Source organism: Oryza sativa, chromosome 8 (genome assembly GCF_034140825.1).
Source record: "Oryza sativa Japonica Group chromosome 8, ASM3414082v1".
Classification (NCBI taxonomy): Eukaryota; Viridiplantae; Streptophyta; class Magnoliopsida; order Poales; family Poaceae; genus Oryza; species Oryza sativa.
Genome location: NC_089042.1, coordinates 21,656,010 through 21,682,160, shown reverse-complemented (window position 1 = coordinate 21,682,160; position 26,151 = coordinate 21,656,010). Strand labels below are relative to the sequence as shown.

The following is a 26,151-nucleotide window of genomic DNA, read 5'->3' as shown; positions in this document are numbered from 1 at the left end:
TCAAATATCCATAGAAGTGAATTTTAGATTAGGTCCTGAGTTCAAATCTCCATATGAACGAATTTCAGATTGAGTTGTTTGCGGGGCTAAGTTTCCGATTAAAATGGCTGCCTATAGAATTTCAGATTGGGCCTTGAGCTTAAACCTCCATATGAGCAAATTTCGTATTGAGTTGTTTGCGGGGCTAAGTTTTCAATTTAAATGGCTGCATATATTCGGTTGAATGTAGAGGTTGGGTAAAAAAAAATCCTTCTCAAAATTAAAAAAACAAACAAAAAAAAGCCCTGATAAAACCATCATGAACTTAGGGCATGTTTAGATCCCTCGCAAAATTTTACACCCTGCCACATCGAATGTTTGAACACGTGCATGGAGTATTAAATATATGAAAAAAACTAATTACACAGATTGTGTGTAAATTGCGAGACGAATCTTTTAAGTCTAATTGCTCCATGATCTGATAATATAGTGCTACAGTAAATATTTGCTAATGACGGATTAATTAGGCTTAATAAATTCGTCTCGTAATTTACAGACGGAATCTGTAAGTTGTTTTGTTATTAGTCTATGTTTAATACTTCAAATGTATGCCGGCATATTCGCCGTGACACGCTAAAACTTTACACGCATTTATCTAAACACAACCCTAATACGATTTCTCTTTTTCTCCACGGCCCCACCACCACCCTCAGTAGTAACCGTGCGGCGCGTTCCTCCCTCTACCACGCCACCTCCTTCCTCTGCACGCGAGAAAATCTGCAGGAGTTCGCCGCACGGCAACAGCTCGGGATCCCATCGCCGCCACTAACCTCCGATCCCTCGCGCGCGGCGAGGAGGCCGACGAGGCGGCGGCGGCGGCGGCGACCCGCCGGTCCGGCAACGGAGGGGGCTCCTCGCGCCGCGATCCCCGATCGAGCCGAGGTGAGTTCAACTTGCAGCTTAGTAGCATACTGCTCCACTGCTCGTGCGTCCTGTTCGTTGCTTCGCCTCCTCTGATCGGATTGGGTTCGTGCGTGAAGCTGCATTCTCCCAGCGTTTCCTAAATCCTAATCCCCTCATCCTTAAACCCCCAAATGCTTTAGGGATTCGTGAAATTTTTTGGGGGCATTGGAGAAATTTGTTTCCATCTGTTTCCGTTTGTAGCATTCTTCACCACATTCGAGATTCCAAACGGCTTTCAATTTTTTTTTCTCGTTTCAAAGATTCCGCAATCGCTCTCGTCAATTTGAAACAGTTCCGAGTAATCGGGAAAACCCCGTTCATTATTTATTTATTACTATTCGAAACGTTTCGAAACGGAGATTTTTTTTTTTGGCAAAATTGGTTATATAGCATCGAAAGTTTACGTTTTTGGTTTTGTAGCACCGAAAGTTACCGGTTCACTTTAATAGCACCTAAAGTTCACCATGTTTCTATTTTTAACACTTCCGTCAATTCTCGATCGTTTTCCGTCCGTCTTGATCCAGCCACACACACGATATGACGTTTCTACCCCTCACAAGTACAAGTATAATGCATGTCAATGAGGGGTAGAAATATAATATCATGTGTGTGGCTGGATCAATAATGATAAAGACGGACGGAAAAATTAACGGAAGTGCTAAAAATGGGAACAGGGTGAACTTTGGATGCTATTAAAGTGAACCGGTAACTTTCGGTGCTATAAAACTAAAAAGTGAACTTTCGATGCTATATAACCAATTTTGCCTTTTTTTTTTGTGGGGGTAGTGGACGATTCGAGTTGGCCCAGCCGCTTCGCGTTCGTGCTCCTGCGTGCGTGCGCTGTCGTCGCGATCCAGACGTACAGTGAGCTTTGAAAAGGGTGAGCCCTTTGCGCCGAAGCTAAGCGTCCCTTTCCGTGCGATTGGGCTCCGATTCGCTGTACATCGTGAGCACGGATAGGCCCTTCAATTTGGGTCTTATATACGCCATCGAGCTAGATTTATTTCCTTCTCGTTTTCTTGCCACATTTGATCGCGAAGCCGGTTTGGAGAATTTTGGAGATTCTGCTCATGTTTTCCAGTGAGTGAAATGTGACTGTTGCATCGGCTGGTGCCATGTGAATAGGTATCTGGTAGATTTGGATTTTGTTTTCTTGCCTGCATCGAACAGTACAAAAATCTTACGATGCATTGCAAGTTTGTAGTTCTGGTCTTCTGGAATGGTGAGGTGTTAACTCTTAAAGAGTAATTTACTCTTCGAAGAATGATCCCATTCCCATAATGTTTGTTTCCGATGAAGAAAACAAGTAGTGAAAGCAGTAGAATAAACTTTCTAGAATCTAGATACAAAGATCCATGTTGCGTGGACGCATGTGTCCCTGTCGGCTCCAACAACTTCAGGGGAAAAAAAAGGTGAACCTAATTCTCTCCTCGTCCTTGGTCGAACTCATCCATGTAACTAGTACCATGTAGCAGCAGCAATTCGCATTTCACATCAAGAGGCCATGTTGGATTAATTTGCAGATTTGCAGTTACTGCACTGTTGCAATCCTGTACTAGGCCCCAACCAAGCAAACACGGGAGCTTTCCTTTTCTTCCTTGGGGCACTTTACGCCCACACGACGAGAGGGACCGGGTGGGCAGTAGCAACAAATTGGACAATCCTTTGCATGTAAATGGCCGTGACACTAGGTTGTCGTCATCCATCGTTGTGAATAATGTGCAATCGTCCATGCTGTTTGGTTGCCTGCATTTGCCGTTCTTTGACGTGGTGGCCTGGTGGGGGAGGGGAGAGGCGGAGAGCCTTCATGTTTGTTTGTTTGTGTTATTGTGTCAGAAGGTTAATGCACGCATGCATGTTTGGATTTTTGTATCAGTTTATCCTGGTGGTTGGCGTCGTCTTTTGGTAGATCTCTCTGGTGATATTGCCTGCTGAGGAGAGTGGTGGGTAGCTTTGGTGATAGCTGGCCAGTACATCAATGTGGGCGTTTCTTGGAGCAGCTACTCGACTCCATGGATGCCGTGAAGACAGAGGGGAGGAAGGCCGCAGGTACCGTCGACTGCGCCTTGCGGCAGCCGCTGGTGCCACCGGAGAAGAACATTGCTGCTCCGGCAGGTCGGAGGAGGGAGGTGGCCTCCAGGTTCAAGTCCGGCGGCACGCCGGCGCCACAGGCTGCTGCTTCCTCGGTGAGGCGATGCACGTCTCCAAGTCTGAGCAGGGCTTCAGCAGCTGAAGGCACAGCATCGACAAACAGAGCACAGTCAGCTGAGAGGAGGAGGTCTTCCACGCCTTCTTCCAGCTCGACGCCGTCCGGTGGTGGTGGCGGCGCTGCGTCGAGGCCCAGGACGCCGGTGCGTGTTGCGGCAGCCACCGAGGTACATGGCATCTCTCGTCGTGCAGCCAGTACAAAGCCCCCTGATGGCTTGTGGGCATCAGCTCGTAGCGTGCCTCCATTGCTTCAGAAGGAGTCCATGGCAATGGCAACCTCTGCCAAGAAGAGACACAAGCTTGCTGATGGCTCATCTTCTGACCAGACCAAGGTGCAGGCAAGAAACGTGACCGAGACTGAGAGGAAAAGAAGTCCTCTTAGAGGGAGGAACATTGGCAACCAATGTGAGAATGCTCGGCCATCAGAGACTCCAAACAAGAGGGTCGTTGAGCAACACCGATGGCCGGCGGCAATGATGGGTGGCCGTGGCTCTGCCGTCTTAACTTCGAGAAGCAATGGTGTTGCCAACACGCCTATCAGGTCAGTCACTCCATCAAACCCTACAAGGGGGCTTTCACCAAGGAGGATTTGTCCAGCTGAAGTCAAAGCCAATGGTCTGAATCAGCCATTGAACGGATTGGCAAAGAGATTGGCTACACATGAGAGCAGAAGAGAGGATAAGACAGAATCTGGTAGTGATGTTTCTTCACAGACATCAGAAAACTCTAAAGCTGCTACTCGCCCGAGCAGGACTCTGTCTTCACCTGTTCTACATCGCTCGTCGTCACCAAACAAGGTCTTGTCAGCTGCATCCCCTGCTTCTACAGCCTTTCAAAGTCCTTTGAGGACAAGGCCTTCGGCACCTTGCCGATCACGATGTTGTTCAACAAGTCAATCAGGCGTTGCACCTCTTGTGTTTAACTATATAGTTGATGCGAGGAAAGGGAAGAAGAGTGCAAGCCAGTTTGAGAATATTCACCAATTACGTCTGCTGTATAATAGATGCCTGCAGTGGCAGTTTGTAAATGCTCGTTCAGAAGATACACTAACCTTCCAAAAGAGTAGCATAGAGGTATGCTATATTGGTTTTGCTCCTGTCTGTTCTCTAATTGCTTTGCTCAAGTTTGTGCCTGATGAAGCCATTGTTTCTTAGTGGGTGCATTCTCTTTATTATTATTTTTTTCATTGGGCAAGCAATGTTCAACTAATATAGTATTTCTCTCCTCCCATGTAAAACAGAGTATTCTTTACAGTGTGTGGAAAAGTATCGTGCAGCTGCGGGATTCTGTTACAGTCAGAAGAATTGATGTTCAACTCCTGCAACAAGAGCTCAAACTGTACTACGTTTTAAAAGAGCAGGTACTTGGTTGAAATTTTCCTCTAAATATGCTTCCTTTAAATTTGATTCGAAGTCATTCAAAATTTGAAAAAAAATGTGGTTTTTAAATATGGGGCTGAAAATAACAAAAAAAAAGTTGGTGATTGGGTAATACCGTCCCTCTGGAAAAATCTTCTTCTGATTTGGCTGACATTTTTTCAAATTCAGGGAAGAAGTACTGTCAATTTTAATCTTTCAGTGATTTTTTTTGGTAATTGTGCCCCCTGATTTTTTTTTTCGAAATTTATTGAATTCATTGAAAAATTTCAGATTTTGATTAAAGTACGGTTATTTGGTGATTTGGGGTGTTTAGCCCATTTCAATTTTTTTATATCTAAAAAAAATCCTTGGTGGGTTACTTCTCGCCATATTGTTGTGATTCAGATTGCTTATCTTCAACATTGGCCGAAACTAGAAGGAGAGAACGGTAGTACTTTGATTGGGGCTATTGAAGCTTTACAAGCATGCACACTTCGCCTTCCAGTTACATCAGGAGCACAGGTACGTGATCAAGCCATCATTGCTTAATGTCAAATGATCTTGGATTTGTAGTTACACTTATCTTGTTCCTTTTTTGATCGAATACTCTTATCTTGGTTTGTCTGGTATGCTGACAATACCGTTATTTAACAGGCAGATGCTGTTGCAGTTAAGAATTCTATAAGCTCAGCGGTTGATGTTATGCAAGCTTTGAGTTCCTCAATTTTGTACCTCCTATCAAAGGTTAGATATAAACGTACCATATATTTTTCTTTTTCAAAAAAAGAGGAGCAGCTCAGGTTCTAACATTCAATTTTTTTTTTCAGAATATTGTTTGATAAACTAAAACTTTTAAAATTAGTACATACTCTAATTTGCCCGCAATTTATTAGGATACAATGTCTTTGTTGCTTTTAGTAACATTAATTAGGATATGTGTACCAGGTTGAAGGTAGGACGTCTTTGGTTTCTGAACTTTCAGACATGGCAAGGCAAGAAAAGGTTGCCCTTGGTGAGTGTAGAGAGCTCTTAGCTACGGCAGCAAAACTACAGGTATTTATGAATCTCTGTCTGAACTTTCGAAAGAACATTCCACTTTAAAACCCCCATTAGTAGGGTGGACAATAAACTCAGGCTCAAGCTTGGTTCATGCTCGCATAGCTCGGCTCGAAAGCCAAACAAGCCAAGCCCAAGCTCCTTCCTAGCTCATTTTTGAAATGAGCCAAGCCTAAGCTGGCTCACGAGCCGCTCACAAGCTCATTTGGCTCAGTACAATAGGGTCATATACAATAATTTTGTACCTTTTCTAGCTATTTATTTGTTGAAAATGGTAAAATTGATTGTCATATTGTCTATTTATGTGTTGGGATGACATATTGAAGAAACCTATCACTTTATTGCACATTCTATGTGTTAAAATGTTGCTTGATTTCTCCTAGACCTGCTTGAGCCCATTAACGAGCTGAGCAGAGCCTTAGTTTTAGCTCGTTGCTCGTAGCGAGCCGAGCCAAACCGAGCTTCCCTTGCACAAAGCTTTCATGAGCCGAGCCATTTGCACTCCTAACCATTAGTTCTCCACAGTAGCTACCCACCTTTGGAAAACTAGTTGTTGGTTACTCGACTTGTTTTCTGCATTAATCCAACCACTTTAGTTGGTCAACCTGCCAGAAACAGTCTGCAGACACAGCCAGAGGGCAGCATAGATATCCACAATCCCTGTAGCATGTCCTGCAAGAGTTGCATGCCTTGTCTGATTTGGATTTATTTGATGGGATGAACATCTGGTTCTTATCTGATTGGAAACTGACAATTTCTAGTAGGCATCAGTAGCCATAGTTCTGGCCATTTGCAGAAATACTTTGTCCTTGCATACACCCCAGACTTCATTTGTACAACATGATCTGCCTTACTTAACTGTGCAATGTACTAACATCAATTCAATCTTTGCATGGTGTTGATTCAGGTACAGGAGTCCAGCCTCCGTACTCATCTGATGCAACTGAAGGAAGGAGTTTTAGGATGACTTTGATAATCCAAGTTGAAGAAACCAGTCATGCTTTCAATATGTACAGGCACGGTGTAAAAATGGAGCGTACATACAAAATCCTGGAGTAACATCCCCTGGGGACAATGCATAGCGGCGATGCTGTGCAGGCTGCAGTTAACATCTCACAGTGCGTAAAGAATTTGAAGAAGAAACAGGTGTCTTTGAACCTAAGAATACTTCTAACTTGGGTGTTAGGGGTGTATGCCAACACCTCTCACCGAGTGAATTAGGCTCACTTCCTTGCCAAGTGAGTTAAGACCCACTTCCTTACTTCCTCCGTCCCAAAAAAAAGTCAACCTAGGTACAGATGTAACATTACATAGTACAACAACTTTGGATATGAGCGTGTCTAAATTCGTTGTATTATGTAATGTCATATCCGTGTCTAGGTTGGCTTTTTTTTGGACGGAGGGAGTACGTCTTATTGTGTTTAGGGAAGATAGGAGATGCTTGATTCAAGTGTAAATGTTTTTTCGCCGTACAGTGCACTCAAATTGCCTCCACTCCTAGTTTTGGTGTTCCTCTCATGAGTCATGACGAGAGCTGCCCTCTTTACCTATTCTCATTGTATAGTATTTTGCTTGTTAACAAACCGATTGGAAAGGAAATAGAGAAATGGGGAAATAGAAAAGAGGATATGTGTTTTTTTTCTCTAATCTTCTAGTATCTAAGTTGTTTCTTGTGAAAATCCCACGAAATTCTTAAAATTTTCAGATGGGGCAAGTCAATTTTTTCCATTTTTCGCTACCAAACATGCCAATGTACTTGCGACGTTAGCATATGCAATACTTCTCCGCTTCGAAAATGCGAATTTTCTTTTTTGCTTTTTGTAGAAGAGCCCTCATATATGTGCATTTTAAAAATTCGATATGCATAAACAGCAGGATAAAAACGAAGTGGGTTCTGAAGGGGATAGACGAGGTGCGACGTGGGTTCCTGTGGCAGGGAGCGGCGGAGGCAAAAGGGGGTCACTGCCGCCTAGCCTGGACGAAGGTTTGCACTCCAAAACAACTTGGGGGCCTCGGCATCCTCAACCTTGACCTCTTAGGGGTTGTGCTCCGTACAAGATGGCTTTGGTCGCTTCGCACAGCACCAGACAAGCCTTGGCAAGGCTTGCCGATGCCAGTTTCACGGCGAGAGAAGGATTTTCTTATGGCCTCAACGCGATGGCAGCTTGGTGATGGCAAGGCTGTTCTATTTTGGGACGATCCATGGTTAGAGGGTGCGAGTACAAAAAATAACAGAGTGCCTTCTCTATATGGTTTGGTACCCAAGAGGGTGCGGATTGACTATATTTTAAGGACGCGACTACAGAGAGCGCATGCACTCGTTAGTGCTAACCAACGACTATCCTTTTTACCAAAAACAATATAGTGTGTATCAACTCGTTACCCTTCTTAGGGCATGAGCAATGTATATGGCATAAGTAGGCCTTATGGTGGGCCCTAGGTGGGTCCCACAAAAATATATTTCATCTCCACAATGTATATGGGAGGAAGAAGGCATTATGGTGGACCCCACATTTTAATAAAATACCTACCATCCCAACCAACCCCTTCCTCCGGCCACTTTCCCCACACCTTCCCCCAACCCATCGATGAAAGACATGGCGATGGCATTTATGGCAGCGGCAGACGAGGACGGCAACAGCTCGCGAGAGCGGATCCACGACGGCGGCGCTCGTTGGCGGTGGACCACAGATGTGACATCCCAGCCCATGGCTTAATAGGATTAATAGAATACTCATATCAACAAGTTGCAACTTCTTTTCCGGAAGCCGATTTCCAAAGAACTCCAGGGTTAAGCGTGCTACTGATCGGGAAATTCTTCCCGGGTGCGCACGAGTGAGGACAAAGTGTGCAGAAAAGACTTGTGTTGATCTGTGAGGGCAGTCTATGACCTATAAAAAACTATCAGATGTATCCGACGGCACCGTTACAACGGATCCGACGGCCGCGGGTGGTGCTCGTAAAAGGAGGCGGCGATGGCGCTCGCGGTCGACAACGGCAACAGCTTGCACACGCGAGCGGTTCCGCGGCGGCCCGTTGATCCCCGGTGTGTTCGCGGATGGCGGAGCTCGCGTGAGCAGATCCACGTCGACGCTCACGGATGGCTTCAATGGCAGCGGCTGCAAGGTGCTCCTCCCGCCTTCCTCTTTCTTCTCATAGCGGCAAGTACCAGAATTGGAGAGGATGTACCAATTTTTTAATCCTTGTGGCCGGTCTTTATAGCTAAGGATAGCTCATCCAAATGTCTTCTATATAGACCACTTCCACAATGTATATAGACTTCTTTGGAGGCTTAAAGACCCCTCTTATTTCTACATTGTGGATGCCCTTACTAAAAGTAGTAGCACCTAAAAGTAGTAGTACCTGCCATTTGCATCCTCATTACCCATCTAAATTTCAAATAAAAATTTCTCTTAAATTACTTATTTGATATACGATCCGATTACATCGTTGTGTTTGTTGCAATTAAATCTGTACAACATGATCTTACATGATTATATTATGATGAAAAAAATGTTTGAAAATTACTTTTATTATATACTAAGTTACTTTTATCATATATATAAATTACTTTTAGATTTGATTAAATTACTTCCTATACATTCATAATGCTATGAAGTGATTACTTTTATTATTGTTTTTAGTCAATTCGTTAATTTGTGCTGATTAATTTAGTTTCTAGATAGAATTATGTTTTTATCCCTACAACGGATTAATTTCTAATGTGACGACAAAGTTACTTCCTTTTTGTCTCAAGTTACTTCATTACTTTTAGAATTTATTAAATTTACTTTTATATGTCTAAAAAGTAATTTAGATATATTATAAAAGTAATTTGTAATTTTTCATCATAATATAATCATGCGAGATCTTGTTGTAAAGATTTAATTGCAACGGACATAATGGTGTACTCAGATTGTAGATTAGACAAGTAATTTGAGAGAAAATTTTATAAGAAGGGAAAAAAGACATGGATGCCTAACACTCTTATGTTTCTCTCAAATTCTAAACTCTGATGCTTCTCGACTAAATTGGATGACCGCGCCAGACGTCGCTGCTTAAGAGCAGATCGAGAGGCCTCTCGTTATAGATTTTACGATATTTTAAACTTGCTCGTAGGGGATCAGACCCCGTGTTCTTTCATCCGGCGCCTCCGTGCGACGGATGGGCTTCCCCCATCCGACGGTACAAAGATGACCTCTTGTCTGATCCAACGGCTCGCGGTCACTCCGTGCACAGGGCCCAAGGCTTCGAAGCTCGTCTACCACCTCTGCGCAGCGCACGCCTCCCCAGCCCAGAAGCTGAACCATCGCGTCGTTCATCAGCAGCGGAGAAGCCATCCCGCTTCCCGCATCATCTCTCCCACCACAACCAAACCCTAACCCCACCCACCCCAACCATGGAGTTCGCTCGCCGAGCCACCGCCCCGGTCGACGCCGACGACGGCTGCGGCGTTCCCCACCCGTCCCCGCGCGGTAATACGGCCCTACTTTCCCCTGCTGTTCTCATTCAGTCATTCTGTGGAAGGAACAATGTGGGTTCGTATCCTCTGAAATAAGGGGGGAATTTGGTGTTTTCGCTAATCTAGAGCTTCACCCCCGTTACAATTCTTCTATGCTGCCTCCAGTAGTAATTTTTTTTCAATTTCCTGAGGAATTTGTTTATGGCAAGATCAAAATTATTTCCTGCGAAATATTATAAGAACACGACGATAATAATAAAAGAAGGTGAGTAAATGATGTGCTATTGACTGAGAGATAGATTGATCATGCGAAATTATGAGTAAATTACTCATGCGCAGAAACTAAACAGCGGTGGGGTTGGGGAGTTTCAGTGCAGGTGACGATGGACGCGCTCCGCCGGGAGCTCTGGGAGGAGGGCATTCGTCAGGAGGTCATTGCTGCTGAAATTGCTGAGCAGAGAGAACTGGAGGCCAAGGTCCAGCGCGATACTGGATTGCTCTGTGATGTGCCCTCGCGATTGTCCGTCAGCTTCCAGCCGGTCCGCGGTGACACATTCCCTTCGCCTCATGGTGAGCTTTGGTTAGGAGGACCGATGGCAATGCCTGCAGGAGCATCCATGTTTAGAGTGCCTGTGAAAGATCGGATCGAGGAATGGTATCGACCTCCATGGGATAGGACAGCAGATGAAGAGAATGCATCTTTTAATGCGGTGAGCCATGTGTCTGTGATTATCTTGTTTTTTTTTTTGCTTTTTGTCCCCTTTCCAAAACTTTTAATCGATTATCCATATGTTACGAATAGATAATGTTCCATGTTCAAGATTGTTCCCCCATCCACTTTATAAACTGTAGTGTTCTAGTTATAATAGTCTATGTTGTTCCTCAGTGATCACTGAATCACATAAACTGAAAACTTGGTTTGTGTCCTCCCAAATATTAGTTGTATTCTCGGAGCCACCCACTTGTCTTAGCGTTGAGTTGTTTCTTACTCAATTTCTTTTGTTTTCTAATCCAGTTGACCATGCATGCTTAACTATGTTTGATTTAGCTTGTAGTGCAAAAATATGACTAGCCACTAAGCAGGCCATTTGATATGTTTTGTGCATCTTTCACTAAAAAAGTGTCTCATGTGAATCATCTGTACTGGGAAGCAATTTGCCTTCTGGTCTCTATTACTAGTGGTAGTCCTTGTTATTCCTAATTTCAATGGACCATTGATTTTGTACTTCTTATAATTGACATTTGATAGTTAATACCACCCTAGTTTTGAAGTTCTCATAAAATTGAGGCCATAATCTCAATAATATTAATATTTTTGTATGCATTCTTGACAATTCCTTCGCTAGAGGCAAGCAATGCAGTTTACAAATGTTGTTAGTTTAACTATAATATGGTAAAGTGAATCGATGCTTCTTGGAGATGGGACGTTTCTAATATGTAGACTATGGATACAATATGCAAAAGGGCAGGTGAGTTCAAACTTTCAAAGAATTTGACTTCATGTATGGGATGAAGTGTGACCTATTTTTTTGTTTGCATGTTGTTCAGCTCTACAAGGAAGCTACACGTATCAGTCTCAACGATCACATATGTTGCCTGGTTTGTTGGCAGTTGAAATTGAATGGAAAACAATATAACTAGATAAGGGAAATTTATCTCCAAGGGAAATGTAACCTGAAGCTATGCAGATCATATTACTGAATTCGGTAGCTTTACCGGTGCCCAATAATATGTTCATAGATATGATTTTTATGTCAAGGATAGAAACAATATTATTCTTGCCTTTTCTCAAAAAAGATTGACCATGTAATTTCTATTTTCTAATAATTTTTCATCATAACACAGGCCAAGATGCGTAGAAAGGTGTCATCTGGAGTGAAGAGGAAAAGGGGTGCAGATACTTTCCAGATGAACAACAAAAAAATATGTGTGCCAAGGAGCTGTGATGGAATCCAAGTGAATACACAATGAATTTTATTTCGAGGAGCACTCTGCTGGCCATAGGAACGAGGAAAACAATGCTTTGGAATCAAGAAAGGAAGCTATTGGGACGAAGAAGAAAGTAGAAACAGAGTCCTTATCTGTCACACGGCATTATCCACCAACATGGAATTATGGTATTTGCAAAGCCAATTGTTCAAGTGAACTGGACTTAAAAAATCACCTAAGAGGTAGGAGGCACCAAGAAAACTTAGAAGCCCTGAAGAGAGAAGACAAGGAAATGGAAGCAAAGGTGTATGCAAAGGAAGTGGCGCAGTTTGTTGAAAAGAACCAAAAGTTTGTGCCAAGATGGAGTTGCAGCACTTGCAAGGCTAATTGCACATCTGCATCTGACTTGGAGAATCACTTCCGGGGTAGAAGGCACCAACAGAACGTAGGAAGGAGTTCAAACGTGGTAATGCTCCGTGCATAAGCATTACTGCATACAACTGAGATGCGGTTGCAGACCTGAAGATATAGTTGGCAGAGGGGATATTGTCTAATTTTGGGGGGTTTTTCAGGGTTACTCCCCTGTTCCCACGTCTCCTCCTTTATATTCTCTTAACATTTACAAATGGGTCCTAGGAACATCACTTATTTACACCAACACTCCCCCTCAAGATGGGTAAAAGATATCAATCATACCCATCTTGTTACATATTGATTGAATTTCACTAGGACCTAACCCCTTAGTTAGACAATCAGCTAGTTGTTCACATGACTTGATATACTCTAGCATAAGTACCCCACTATCAATCTTCTCCTTAATAAAGAACCTATCAATCTCCACATGCTTAGTGCGATCATGTTGAACAAGGTTGTTTCCAATGTTGATGGCTGATTTATTGTCACAATGAAGCATCACAGTATCACTTCTTAACACTCGCAATTCAGTCAACAAGCTCCTCATCCACAGCATCTCACTCAAACTCAAAGCCATAGCTCTATATTCTGCTTCGGCGGTAGACCGAGCCACCATTGCCTGCTTCTTGCTTCGCCAAGAAACAAGATTACCACCAACAAACACACAATAACCTGATGTAGACCTTCTATCATCCATACTACTCGCCCAATCAGCATCACAATATCCTTCTACATTTAGGTGTCCATTCCTTCAGGCACCTGATTTCTTCTACATCATCACCGGTGATCACTATATCATCAACATACACAGCCAAGATGGTGATGTATGTCCCCCTATGTTTGTAGAATACCGTGTGATCTCCATTACACTGAGAATACCCCATATCACACACTGCGCACCTGAATCTTTCAAACCACGCACGTGGAAACTGCTTCAACCCATACAAGGATTTCTTGAGTTTACATATTTTTCCAACTGTCTGGCTATTCCCAAATCCTGGAGGAATCTCCATGTAGACCTCCTCATATAAATCACCATGAAGAAATGCATTTTTCACATCAAGCTGATGGAGGGGCCACCCAAAGTTCACTGCACAAGATACTAAAGTTCTCACTGTACCCATTTTTGCCACCGGTGCAAATGTCTCATCATAGTCAATTCCATATGTTTGACTGTAGCCTTTTGCGACTAATCTTGCTTTATACCTATCCACCTTCCCTTCAGGAGTTTGCTTCACTGTAAAAACCCACTTACATCCCACTGCCTTTTTTCCTGGTGGAAGTTTTACAAGCTCCCAAGTCTTATTCTTCATAAGGGCATTCAACTCTTCTCTCATTGCATCTTTCCACCTTGGATCTTGTTTTGCACACTTCCAATCCTTTGGTATGGGCACTGTCTATAATGATGCAATGAATGTTTTGTATGCCAGTGAAACATGAGAATATAAGATATAGTTTGCAATGTCATGCATAGAACTAAGATGCTCAAAACCAAGACGTATAGGAGGTCTACCAGCATTGGATCTAGTCTCTCTACGCTGTGCAAGAGGTAATTCTACTTGTTCAAGAATGGGAGGAGTATTACCAATTATCTCAAGGGGAGCCAATGAGACTGTAGGAGAGAGGTTCTGAGAGGATTCAGGGACTGGGCATTCTGGATGTGATAACTCTTCAACTTAACTTTGCACTAACCCTTTTCTTTTCTCCCCCTGACTATCAAACCGCCTCCTTTGGTAGACTAGCACATCCTTTTGTTTCACCTTTTCGGCTCGCTCCATAGGACATGGAATTGTCCCAACAACCACTTCTTCATCTTCTCCATCTTCTCCATCCTCCTCATGAAGAACCATTTCTCTATCCTTGTCTTGTGTATCTCCAATAACTTCCACTGCTTCTTTACTTGCATTGTCAATAGAGCATGGTATTGATCCAACCACCACTGTCTCCCCATTCTTGTCACTAACATTTTTCCTATGTGTGTCACCTCTCTCTATCTCCCCCTCTCGACTATCAACCTCCATGACAGTCGAGAATTCCTCAAGAAATTGGTCAAGATCTCCTTTACTTTTATAATAGGGCTCAAACTCACGAAATGTCACATCCATACTCACAAACAGTCTTCTCCCAATGGGATCCCAACATTTATACCCCTTCTGACTTGAAGCATAGCCAACAAACACACACTTTACTGCATGAGGATCCAACTTGCCAATAGAAGGTCGATGATCTCGCACAAAGCAAACACAACCAAACACCTTTGGAGGGACCTTGAACTCTCGCTTACCCAATAAAAGTTCAACAGGGGACTTCATACCAAGTATTCTAGAAGGCATGCGATTGATAAGATATGCAGCTGTCATCACAGCCTCACTCCATAGGTACTTTGGCACATTCATCTGGAACATTAAAGATCTTGCCACTTCTAGCAAATGTCGATTCTTTCTCTCAGCTACACCATTTTGAGGAGGGGTACTAGTCTGGTGAATAATCCCCTCATCTGAGATATATGACACAAATTCATTATTGATATATTCTGTTCCATTATCAGTCCGAATAATCTTAACTTTTGCATCAAACTGAGTTGTCACTAATTTATGAAAGTCCTGAAAGCAACGAAGGACCTCACTATTGTGCTTAAGCATATAAATCCAAGTCATACGAGTGTGGCAATCAATAAAGGTGACAAACCACTTAAAACCACTCACAGAAGTAACTGGGCATGGTCCCCAAACATCAGAATGTATTAATATGAAAGGCTCACAGTTACGAAGACCAATCCCAACATATGTAGACCGAGTATGTTTTCCAAGCTCACAAGCATCACACACCAATCTATGCTTATCCACTTTACTAAAGAGATCTAGATACAACTTACTCAAAATCTCAAAAGATGGATGTCCTAACTGACAATGAAGCAAACTGATCTCCTTCTCAACATTTCCAACCACCGCAGCTAGCCCCAGTTCCTCATGATTGATGTACCACAACCCATCACACCTGACTCTAGTCCCAATCCTCCTCCCAGTCCCCTTCTCCTGGAACAGATGAGAGTTCTCATCAAATACAACAATGCACTTGAGTTGGTCAATAGCTGAGCTAACTGAGAGAAGGTTTACTGGAAAGGAAGGAACATGCAAGTCAGAGGATAAGTTTATTGATGATGTGCACTCTACTGACCCTATACCATGAATAGGTTTGGATGTACCATCAGCGATTTGGATAGTTTCAGAGTGGACATAAGGGGTGTATGATGTGAAGGTATTATGCAATCCTGTGAAATGCTTTGATGCTCCTGAGTCTATGATCCAATCTATAGGATGTCTGTATGTAGATGCAAGTGCCTGTGCCTGAATACCTTCGCCCACTTGAGCGTAGTTGGCGAAGTTACCAAAGTGAGTGGTGGTGTTGGAGCTCTCATTGATCTTGTTCTTCTGCCATTCCTCCCACTGTGTCACCTGTTCACCTGTTAAGGTAATAGCTTTACCCTCCTCTATGGCTACATGGCCTGAGGAGCACCTCGCCCCTACCACGACCTCCACCACCACGATCTCCACCACGACCTCCTCTACCACTGTGGTTCCCCCCAAAGTCACCACGGTCTCCTCCAAATCCACCACGGGTTCCACCAAATCCACCATACCCTCCTCGAATCAACCCCCTACCGCCAATGTTCCGAGGAGTGGGACAATTGTAGCTCACATGACCCACTTGTCCACAGTTGTAGCATTCTCTATTATCAGCCACAGTGTATGCTGATCTTGTAGGATTTGTACCTCTCATCAGTTTCAACCTCATCTCCTCCTGCACCATAGCAGAAATAGCCTCTTCCATAGTGGGCAATGTAGCCTGGTAGAACATAGCCGCTCTTCTGTCCTCAAACTCCTTGTTCAGCCCCTTTAAGAAATGAATGACTCTTTGCCTCTGCATCTATTTATTTCCAATCACAATGTCCTCCTCATGCTTCAACTGTAGAGGATCATAGTGATCAAGATCTGCCCATAACTGCTACAACTCACTAGCGTACTCCTGGACTGTTCTCCCTTCTTGCTTCAAATTTTCTACTTTGTTCTGAGCCTCAACCATCATCATTACATTTCCCTCTCCTGAATACATGTTGCTCAATGTCTTCCACACAATTGCTGCATTCTGAATAGTCTCTATCATCCTACTAATAGAAGGAGCCACCGAGGTCATCAACCAAGATACCACGGTGGAATTTGTTGTATTCCACATTCTCCATGCTTGGCTCTCCTTATCAGAAGGCTCTTCACAACTCTCTTGCAAAAAATGATCCACCCCCTTTGCTCTCAACATTAATTGGGCTCTCCTACACCAACTCAAATAATTTTTGCTCCATTCCAACCTCAACTCATTTGGCATCAATTCTAGTTTCAGTTCGAATCCCCCTGCTACACTCTTCGGACCTATCATGCCCATCTTCAACAAATTCTCTAGCAAATCTTTCATATCACCCTTAGTAACCACCGAGGAGGCATCTACAACCTCCTTTCCAACCCCTGAAGACATTTCCCCTCCCCCTTTCTAAGCTTCCTTAGTCCTCACCTGCTACTGCTCTCTGCTCCTGTAATTTTTCAGCACACAAGACACTACCAACAACAAGCAACAGCAACCTTCTCCTCTCTTTTCCCTTCTCTCCACAGCAGCAGTCCACCAAACAAGCAATAGCAGCAGCAAACAGCAGTCCCTTCTCTCCACAGCAGCAGCAAACAGCAAGCAGTAGCAGCCGCAAATAGCAAACAACAAGCAACAGCAGCAGCAAACAGCAGCCGGTGCCCTTCTTGTCGTCCTCCGTGCCGGCGCAGCAACCAGCCGCGGCGGGGTAGCAACAGCAAGCAACAGCGGCCAGCCGGCTCACCTGGTCGCAGCTCCGCCACCACTCCTGCGCCGTCGCCCCCACGCCACGGCCGCGCGACCGGCCGACCACCCCGGCACGCCGCTCAGCCGCTGTCGCCGTAGGTCGCGCCGCCACCTCGCGAGTCCCAGCGGTCGCCTCCACACCGTCTTCCACTTCGTCCTGCTCCGGCACGAGCGCCGCCGCCGGCTAGGGTTTTGCCGCCGCTGGTCGCCAGGAGCTCGGCTCTGATACCATATTGTCTAATTTTGGGGGTTTTTTCAGGGTTACTCCCCTGTTCCCACATCTCCTCCTTTCTATTCTCTTAACATTTACAAATGGGTCCTAGGAACATCACTTATTTACACCAACAGGGGATGTTGCAGTTAGTTTCTGCAAGTGTTTACTGGGTAATGGATGAAATAATTCGTCTCTTGCCCATCTAACCAGAGTTTTCGAAGCTACAAGAGTGTTAACATCTGTTCTGGAGGGATTTTAGGACTCCGATTATTTTGTCACTAACTGATGTTGTATCTTTTGTTGGATATGATGCTATGAATTGGCAACTGTTAGTAGCCATGAGAAAGATCTTATGCTGCTTTAATACCTTTTTGCTCATTTTGTACTGCTCACATGGGAACTACAAAGCATGAATTGGCTTTCACTCAGTTGGCTTGTTGAAAGCATGATGATGTGGTCTTTCTTGATTTCTTTTCATCTGTTTAGCATACTATTTTTAATATATTTTGGCAATGCTTTATTGAGCCAATCTAGTCAATCTGAAAAAATGATGAACTGAACAATCTGCAGACCTTGCTGCATGTTATTATTGGTGTATCATTTCAATCTTTCATGTGACAACTTAGTTACACTTTGAACAAATAGGTTAGCTAGATAAATGCTTGATTCAATCAAGACGATGGAGCAGGTACTCGACCTCCACTTGTTTAGTCAATGGAATCACCCATTTGTCATACAGTTTATACACTAATGAAGGATCAACTTTGAAACTTGTTTGGCTACTGTTGCTGTTGCCAGTTTCAACTGGTCCATCCAATGTCACATTTTGACCGAACACCATGGCCTTCTTCTGAACCCTTCTCTTCACCACATCTTCCTGGGCTTCAGATGTCAACAATTTCATCAGGGCATCCGTGTCCTGTGAAGGACAAATTTCACTTGGATGATTCATCTCCAAAAAATAATTGTACTGTTGTACATGATCACTCCAACACTGATCAGCTTGTTACTTATTATGTAGGAGTAGGTGAAATGATAAAATTACCTTGTTACGAATTAAAGTTGTGTAGTTCTGCTGGTCGCCTATGAACTTCACTTCTGCCACATACCTCCCATAGTTGATCCTTCTTGAGAGTGCCTACAATAAGAATGAACCTTTCCATGTAAATTTAGGATGAAATGTGAATATATGAATTCAAGATCTGCAGTGTAGCATGTATTGTTACCTGCAGACATACAAGATCTGATGAAACAGTTGCAGCATAGTTGCCATCATCGCCATTCTTGGCCAGGAGAGGGAGCAACTCATTGAAATACATGCTCCATATGGCATCATTCACATTAACTAATGCGGCTGCAGAATACAGCTCCTACGATTTATATGAACCATGGTTTCAGTAAGATCATTTTGAGATTTTTTTCAGCATTGTTCTAGATGATTTTTTTTAAAAGATATGGAAGCTGAACGCTTACGGTTGTGAAGTTATATGGAGGTGCCAATGTGAAAGGCACTCTGAAAGGGAAGAAAGGAATCTCCTGCAGGCTTTGGTACCTTCCTGCCTGTAGACAAGTCCAACAGAAAATGTGGATTAGTGATGCTGAAATAACGTTTAGTTGATGTCTTTTGTCACAATTCACGCATCATATTGGTAACGTGCCGTTTAATGTTGACGTGTGCTTTTTGAATCCACTGCAAGATGCTTATTCTTTATCTTTGCTTAAAGTAAACATATCACATTTATGGCATGGCTACTCTAGTTCTTCACTCCTTCAGATCAGACATGCATGCATGATTTGATTAATAAAGCGTGTATATTTATTAGAAAATCAACATTTGTAACTTTTTTCATTAATAATGAAACTAACAATACAAATATTTTAGTGCTAATATAAGTGGTACTACTGTATTCATATTTGAAAATATTTTTGTATGATGTTAATTTCAGTAGTTGTTAATGATGTATAATTATATTATAAAATAAAATAATAATCAAAGCAAAATGTTGGAGAACAAGCCAAAAACTAATAAGCCTTACTACTATATTTTAGAATGGAGAGAGTAAAATGAAAGAGATTATTAGTTTTATTCAAACAATTTTGATGAGAGCATGAAACATTTGACTAGGATTTTCATATGCTCAACTAGTCAAAACACTTAGACAGCAACAACTTCAGGCCATCACCTAGATAATTAATTAAATTGTCCAACTCCGATTTTCATACGCTCAAGTCAAAACATTTAGACAACAACTTCTGGTCATCAACATCTCGACAATTAATCTCCCAACCGCCAGATGACATAGCAGACCGTTGACATTTGACAATGCAAGCAAAACAAAGAGCATAAAAAAAGATACAAAAACGAGATGAACTCAAATACTGCTTCAGAGTTCAGGCATTGCAAGTTCGAATCCTAACAAGAACACACAGGAGCAAGAAAGAAGAGGAGCAAGCTAGAGTCCAGAGTTGAGATATCAAAAACGGCCGCACCTTGGCCTGAACCGCCTCGGACTCGCGCACGAACATCTCGGCGAAAGAGGCGTCGTGGCCATGGCCGCCGCCGGCGAGGTAGCCGGGGTCGTAGGCCGGCGTGTTGCGCGGGTGCTTGGCCCGCTCGATGAGGCCGAACACGACGGTGTCCTCCTCCCTCGTGAGGAACTCCCTCACCGTGTCCAGGCTCAGCCCGCTGCACAGTCGCAGCAGCAGCAGCGCAAGCGTCGCGCTGCAGATGAGCAGATACCTGCAGGAGAGAATCATCGCCGCCGCCATTGCTGCTTGCTGCTCGGAAAGACAGCGAGAGAGAGAGAGAGAGAGACGGAGAAAGAAGAAGAACAATGAGATGATTCAGATGTGTGTGCGATATGTGTATATATATGTCTCGTCACCGGAAAGAACGCCGGGAGATGGTCAAAAGGAAGAGATGATTAGATTAGACAGTGTGTGTGTGTGTGTGTGCACAGCGGCTAACTCTGGCTGGATCAGTCACCATCCAATTAACTCCGGTTAATTAGCGTTGAATAAACAGGTAGCGTGAGCAGCTTACGTTGAAGCTTCAGAAACGGATGATAAGTCAGAATATGATTGGCTCAGAGGTCAAATACTCAAATGGATGTGAACAAATGTGGAGTCTCAGTATGCGAGCAGAGATGATCATATTACGATTTACGTGCGGCTGCGTACATATCTTATCATCCCCTGATGATGACCTCTGATACAGTTAATGATATCTGACGATTCAGTTTAGGAATTAGGATCCTCATCAGCAGGAAAGGAAATGTTAAACAATGCAATAGCATTGTGGATAACATGCCAAAAAAATTGATATGGGGTGACATTCCCCGTCACCCTCAACCTGAAAACTAGAGTAATTAATTAGATAAAAAAAAGTATACCTAATACTACTAGGATATAATCTATTCCAATCAAAGAAGGAATTAATGTCAGGTTCCAAACTTCCAGTGCAAAAACGCACTGTGCTCCATGATTTCTTTAAAAATTAAGTCATGTTCCTTTATATTGACTTCATCTACCAAGAATCTGAATGTCCCCCATTGTCTTTGGGATTAGGGCCTTAGTTTTCCCCATCAGCGGAATTGAGAGTTTGAGGCCCATCTAGGCGAGGTGTTATTGGGCCATGCCGCCTCTTTCTCCGCCATCCAGCCCAGAGCCCAAATATTGATCGTTGCCAGTGCCTGGGCCGCCTATCGGCAATTGGCCCATCAGAAGCCTGCGGCCCGGAGCCCGCACGAGCACACGCAGCCGCATCCGGCCCAGCAAAAACACTACTCTCGTAATATTGTGGGCCGTGGCTCCCAGGTCGGGAGGTGAGTGGGCCGTCGCGCGTGATTCTCCGTCACGGCCCAATACTGGGCCGAATTCACACCATTGTTCGGCCCGGCCTGCTCGTATGGAGAGTTTTTTTTTATAGGTGAAGTATTTGAGATTGTGATTAGACTCTCTCCGTCCTTAAAAAAAATTACCTAAAAGGAAATATGATCCATTCGAGTGTAACAAATCTGAATAGCAAATTATCTAGATTCATTATATTAGAATGTATTATATTCTTATTTAGAAATATGATCCATTCGAGTGTAACAAATCTGAATAGCAAATTATCTTGATTCGTTCTATTAGAATGTATTATATTCTTATTTAGGTTGAGTTTTTTTTAACAGATGGATACCCTTCTGGACCCAGACTCAGGCTATGGATCTCTAAGGATGGTGGTGGTTGCACCTCGCCATCAAGCTTTTTGAGTATAGGAGACAGGAAGCAGAGCACTAGGGGCATGCTTGCCACTCAGAGAGTTGCCGTATCAATCAGATCCATATCGCCATTTTCTTTTCCGTTTTTCTCTTAAAGAATACATATCCTCGGTGATCTGTGGCACTGTAACAATATTATAAGTGTTAGGATATGTTTTACTACTAGCAAATAAATGGATGGGTACACATGGGCCATGCATGGTGATACCACGACGATACAGTATGTCACAGTATGTTGGTAGGTGCAAACTGTTCAGTAGAGCGGCTAATGAAGCTCCTGTCCTAAATTGGTCTTTGCTGAATGTTGATCTTCTTTTACGTCGATGCTGCTTAATTTCCGGAGAAATCAATTAATTTGCCTGGAATGCTCGTAGGTAATGGCTTTGGAAAGGCCTAGAATGTTCTACCCTACCACCAAACCATCTTTTCAAGAACGTGCAAGGTCGGTGCGAGACAGGCACCAAAAAGTTAAAAAGTACTCCTAATGCCCAAATTAATCCCCACTCATCGACATTTTCCCACATACATTGGCGGTCCATATCGAATCAAGATTCAGTCACTATGCCAGTATGCCACTATGGTCCTAGCTAGGTCCTCGGTTCGGTTAAAGGTTCCCTCCACGCCGTTGAAAAATAATATTAGCACTCAGCCCTACATACTCCGCCAGTAAGCTCATTACACACAGCAAAAGGAACTTGAAAAAAAAGTGATGAACAAAAAGAAAGAAAGATAGCAACGATAAGAGTATACCACTTTCGAATTAGTCGTCACAGCAATCGTTGAATAACAAATAGTACTCTTTCCGTCCTTAAATATTTGATGCCGTTGACTTTTCTAAATATATTTGACCGTTCGTCTTATTAAAAAAAAAAGTAATAATTAATTATTTTCCTATCATTTGATTTATTATTAAATATACTTTTATGTATATATATAGTTTTATATATTTCACAAAAGTTTTTGAATAAGACGAATAGTCAAACATGTTTAAAAAAATCAACGATGTCAAATATTTAAAGACGGAGGAAGTATTAGCACTCAGCCCTACATACTCCGCCAGTAAGCTCATTACACACAGCAAAAGAAACTTGAAAAAAAGTGATGAACAAAAGGAAAGAAATTAAGAAAGAAAGAAAGCAAAGCAAAGATAAGAGTATGCCACTTTCGAATTAGTCGTCGCGGCGTTCGTGGAATAGCAAATAGTAAAAGGCTGGTGGGATGCACATAGATGGGTATTGGGCAGTGCAGGATCGGAGTAGCACTTTGGCAACCATCTTTTGTGGGCTGCATCCGGCGCCGGTCATGGCCGGTCGCCTTACCGACAACGAGTAGTCTCCGGTGTCCAAGTGCCAAAAGTGCCAAAAGTGCCAATTATGCTGCATATGCTCCCGTTGTCCTGTTTGCCCTGTCGGAAAGCAATGGCACCAACAGATAGTACTACTAGTAGTGCAGAACATGATCCGGCAGTGAAGTGGACACCTAACATCTCCAGTTTACTGGAAGCACTCCTAGCACCACCCAGTATGCTTCCTCCAGCCCTAAAAGAATTCGTCCAAATTCGTTATTTTAGAATAGGGTTATATCATATTTTAGATTGATTTATTTTTGGACGTAGAGAGTACGTAGGTAGCAAGGCTGATTTATCATCAATTATCAGGTGGGAATTGAATCTTACAAGTAATGATAAGGAAATTAATTAACTTGGCTGCAAGGGAGAGAATTACTTTTTTAAATATTGATCAGAGTGCCCAAACCACGTTAATCCCCTGTACGTGTAAGCGTGTGCTAGCAACGGAACACGTGTTTAATATCCCGTTTAATTTCCTTGACACGTCGGCATCACACACCGGAGGATTTAGCAGCCATTGGCGATGGGTCCAGCTGGTGTACGATTTATTCTCCTGCATCGTGCGAGAATTTTGTCTGAATTTTCGACGTGTGGAGTTGTTTCAGCATATCATAACTCATGCAGGAGTCACTGTCGGCTCTCGGGATTGATTAATTTAGGGGAAAAGATGCATGCCGAAAACTTTAGTAAGGAGTATTTCACTACCTGTCCCTCTTCTCCAATCGGATGAGCTGGAGTAACAAGCGACGCATATTGCAGACCGGTGTACACAGTAAATCTCACGTAATATTCCTTAATAATAATTTAGTGCACATCTCCTTTCGTTGTTGCCGTTGTTGATGGGAGAAAAAGGAGGGAAAACGGAAGCAGAAATCCTGATGAGAATTGACATACACGAGTCCCGTTTTTACAGGCAAGCAATGAACTTAATTTGCGTTCTAATTCGTCCTTGTGCTCTTCTAGAAAACCCCATTTGCGAGTTAACCGCATGCAGCTAACAGGTCTTTTACTCAAGTGCTTTATCACGTTCGAGCTGTACGCCAGTTTTAGGAAGTTAATTAACCGGCTAAATTCACCGAAGCGACTGGAGGTCTGAAAACTGAAACTGCCAAAACTTGACAATCTGAGCTCTGAACCCTGCTAGAATCCACCACCAAACCTGAAGAATAGTCGCCAAGCTAGGCAAATTAAAAGTAGATACTAGCACGTTTTTTCCACCCTCGCATGCAGGAAAATTCGCCGGTGAAGGAACTGCACAGGAATGAACAGTGGCTTGATCACGCCCATGCAGCCGTAGTACTGTTTCTGTCCCAGTACAGTAGGTCAGTAGCTTACTGATGATTAAACTTATGATTCTTATGATTATTTGTCTTAACAAGTACTACTATAGTATATACTGTATTGTGCACGCGTTTGACGTTTTTGTACCGTGTTGACAGATTCCGATCGAGAGAGAAAGTACTGTACTGATGAGATCATCATGAACATAACATAAAACATGAGTGTCTCGCTTTTCCCCTATGGTGCCCCTCTAGCTGTACCAGACAACTAGCTGAAAGGATGAGGTAAAAAGTAAATTAACCGAGTCGTGTCGTATACTGGACCGAGAGTCCGAGACCGCCGTGCAAATTGACGCTAATCTCGCCGGTCGGTCAGTCGTCGCTCGTGCAGCCCGCCGCGCTCTCTGTGGTAGTAGTACTCCGTAGAGTAGTAAACCGGCGCAACTAGACGGAGTCACGGCCACGACCGTCAAAACCGGCAACTTCTTGGAGAAATCGAGCCTCCCAACTACCACACCACACCACACCAGGAGTCCGCGGCTGCGGCCATGCCCCTCGCGTGAGTGGGACTGTGGGAGTGGACGTCAGCTACAGGAGCTCCGGAAAAAAAAATCGATTCTGCAGTACTTCCACCCTCCCTAAAAAAGACCATAGTTTTACATTGTTTAGGGACTGTCTAGATTATATTTAAAATAATCTTACCAAATTTTAGCATGATTTTTTTATGTATTTAGCAAATTTAGCAACAAATTAAATGTAGATATTTTTTTGGCAACTTTACCTTAAAAAATGGTATTATATTCAATGTTTGACTGTTCCATTTTATTTGAAAAAATTGTATGCTTAGTATTTTTATTGTTATCAGATGATAAAACATGAATAGTAATTTACGTGTGACTTTTGTTCTTAAATATATTTTTATAAATTCATCAAATAAGAGAGACGGTTGAATGTTGGACACGAGAATCACAACCACAGTGAACCCAACCGCGCGCATCCGGAGCAGCTCTCGCTCTCCCTCTCAACCGGCGGGGCCTCACGTCTCACAAGATGCATTTGACATATAGTGGTAAGAAGTGTGACGTTTTAATCCGATATCCCGTGTTTAATTTCTAACATGTTTATAATTTCTTATATTTTTTTTGAGGGTCCTCACGCGTCTCATGATTTGTTGGAGAGAGGCCAGGGACCAATAGGTTGTACGCGGCTTTTGCCTTTAGAGCAAGGTCAATAGTATTAGTATAGTCTGCTGACTAGACTTATTGTACCTGCTCTTAGCAGCTTCTTTGTTTACGCGCGCGCCTCGCGGGATGTAGCTTGCTCGGTCGCCACGTACGGGCGTATGGTCGTATGGGACACCAAAGCAAAAACGGCCGGATTTCCACAAACTCGATCGCCATGATGCAGGCATTGGGCATTGGCCCACGTCCGCATGGCCGGGAGGGTCCGGACTCCGGAGGGAGACAGTCGATGATCGGGCAAAGCACCATCTGTGGCGTAGACCAACCGCCGGCCATGCTGCTTGCTTAGGTGGGTGATCACTAGATCTACATGTGCGTTCTGCTCGGCTGCTCCAGTGCTGTGCTCTTTGCTTTGCATGTTCCAGGAGACCGGAGCCGGACGCCATGATAGTATGATACTACTCCCTCCGTTTCATAACGTAAGACTTTCTAGCATTGTCCATATTCATATAGATGTTAATGAATCTAGATATATAATATATCTAGATTCATTAACATTTATATCGATATGTGCAATGCTAGAAAGTCTTACATTGTGAAACGAAGGAAGTATTTG

The 26,151-nt window shown here is 43.3% G+C and overlaps 3 protein-coding genes and 1 long non-coding RNA gene across 6 annotated transcripts; 2 read left to right on the top strand and 2 right to left on the bottom strand.

The window, feature by feature from the left end:
* Positions 1-693: 693 nt before the first annotated feature.
* LOC4345694 (AUGMIN subunit 8) lies at positions 694-7,211 on the top strand. Its single transcript, XM_026027337.2, has 7 exons — positions 694-921; positions 2,819-4,223; positions 4,391-4,510; positions 4,914-5,030; positions 5,163-5,252; positions 5,454-5,561; positions 6,472-7,211. The coding sequence occupies exons 2-7, from the start codon at positions 2,955-2,957 to the stop codon at positions 6,529-6,531; spliced, it is 1,764 nt and encodes a 587-aa protein (XP_025883122.1). The 5' UTR covers positions 694-921; positions 2,819-2,954; the 3' UTR covers positions 6,532-7,211.
* A 2,488-nt stretch (positions 7,212-9,699) lies between these two features.
* LOC4345693 (uncharacterized) lies at positions 9,700-12,791 on the top strand. Of its 3 annotated transcripts, XR_001548391.3 has the most exons (4): positions 9,700-10,039; positions 10,399-10,736; positions 11,575-11,732; positions 11,872-12,482. XR_001548391.3 is itself a non-coding variant. In XM_015795195.3 (3 exons), exons 1-3 carry the CDS (start codon positions 9,964-9,966, stop codon positions 11,995-11,997), a joined length of 540 nt encoding a protein of 179 aa, XP_015650681.1. In that variant the 5' UTR covers positions 9,809-9,963; the 3' UTR covers positions 11,998-12,791. The 3 variants fall into 3 exon arrangements, 2 of the variants coding, with proteins under 2 accessions (XP_015650681.1, XP_015650682.1); XM_015795195.3 differs by lacking the exon at positions 11,575-11,732 and having other exon boundaries at positions 9,809-10,039; positions 11,872-12,791; XM_015795196.3 differs by having other exon boundaries at positions 9,856-10,039; positions 11,575-12,487.
* A 2,288-nt stretch (positions 12,792-15,079) lies between these two features.
* On the bottom strand, positions 15,080-16,669 carry LOC136351473 (uncharacterized). The gene is made up of 2 exons (XR_010734655.1): positions 15,725-16,669; positions 15,080-15,404 (listed from the first exon to the last, which is right to left on the bottom strand). It is a non-coding gene; the product is annotated as an uncharacterized lncRNA (long non-coding RNA).
* A 1,343-nt stretch (positions 16,670-18,012) lies between these two features.
* LOC4345690 (chorismate mutase 2, cytosolic) lies at positions 18,013-20,302 on the bottom strand. Its single transcript, XM_015793648.3, has 5 exons — positions 19,952-20,302; positions 18,935-19,021; positions 18,688-18,831; positions 18,507-18,599; positions 18,013-18,380 (listed from the first exon to the last, which is right to left on the bottom strand). The coding sequence occupies exons 1-5, from the start codon at positions 20,228-20,230 to the stop codon at positions 18,129-18,131; spliced, it is 855 nt and encodes a 284-aa protein (XP_015649134.1). The 5' UTR covers positions 20,231-20,302; the 3' UTR covers positions 18,013-18,128.
* Between the last annotated feature and the right edge of the window lie 5,849 nt (positions 20,303-26,151).

Excerpts from the sequence above, each read along its gene's own strand:
- LOC4345694 (XM_026027337.2), top strand. The coding sequence starts at position 2,955 with ATGGATGCCGTGAAGACAGAGGGGAGGAAGGCCGCAGGTACCGTCGAC. Across the intron at positions 4,224-4,390 it reads TCCAAAAGAGTAGCATAGAG|AGTATTCTTTACAGTGTGTG; the intron begins GTATGCTATATT and ends CATGTAAAACAG. Across the intron at positions 5,031-5,162 it reads CAGTTACATCAGGAGCACAG|GCAGATGCTGTTGCAGTTAA; the intron begins GTACGTGATCAA and ends GTTATTTAACAG.
- LOC4345693 (XM_015795195.3), top strand. The coding sequence starts at position 9,964 with ATGGAGTTCGCTCGCCGAGCCACCGCCCCGGTCGACGCCGACGACGGC. Across the intron at positions 10,040-10,398 it reads TCCCCACCCGTCCCCGCGCG|TGCAGGTGACGATGGACGCG; the intron begins GTAATACGGCCC and ends GGGGAGTTTCAG. Across the intron at positions 10,737-11,871 it reads AGAATGCATCTTTTAATGCG|GCCAAGATGCGTAGAAAGGT; the intron begins GTGAGCCATGTG and ends ATCATAACACAG.
- LOC4345690 (XM_015793648.3), bottom strand. The coding sequence starts at position 20,230 with ATGGCGGCGGCGATGATTCTCTCCTGCAGGTATCTGCTCATCTGCAGC. Across the intron at positions 18,600-18,687 it reads CAGATCTTGTATGTCTGCAG|GCACTCTCAAGAAGGATCAA; the intron begins GTAACAATACAT and ends TTCTTATTGTAG. Across the intron at positions 18,381-18,506 it reads CAACTTTAATTCGTAACAAG|GACACGGATGCCCTGATGAA; the intron begins GTAATTTTATCA and ends TGTCCTTCACAG.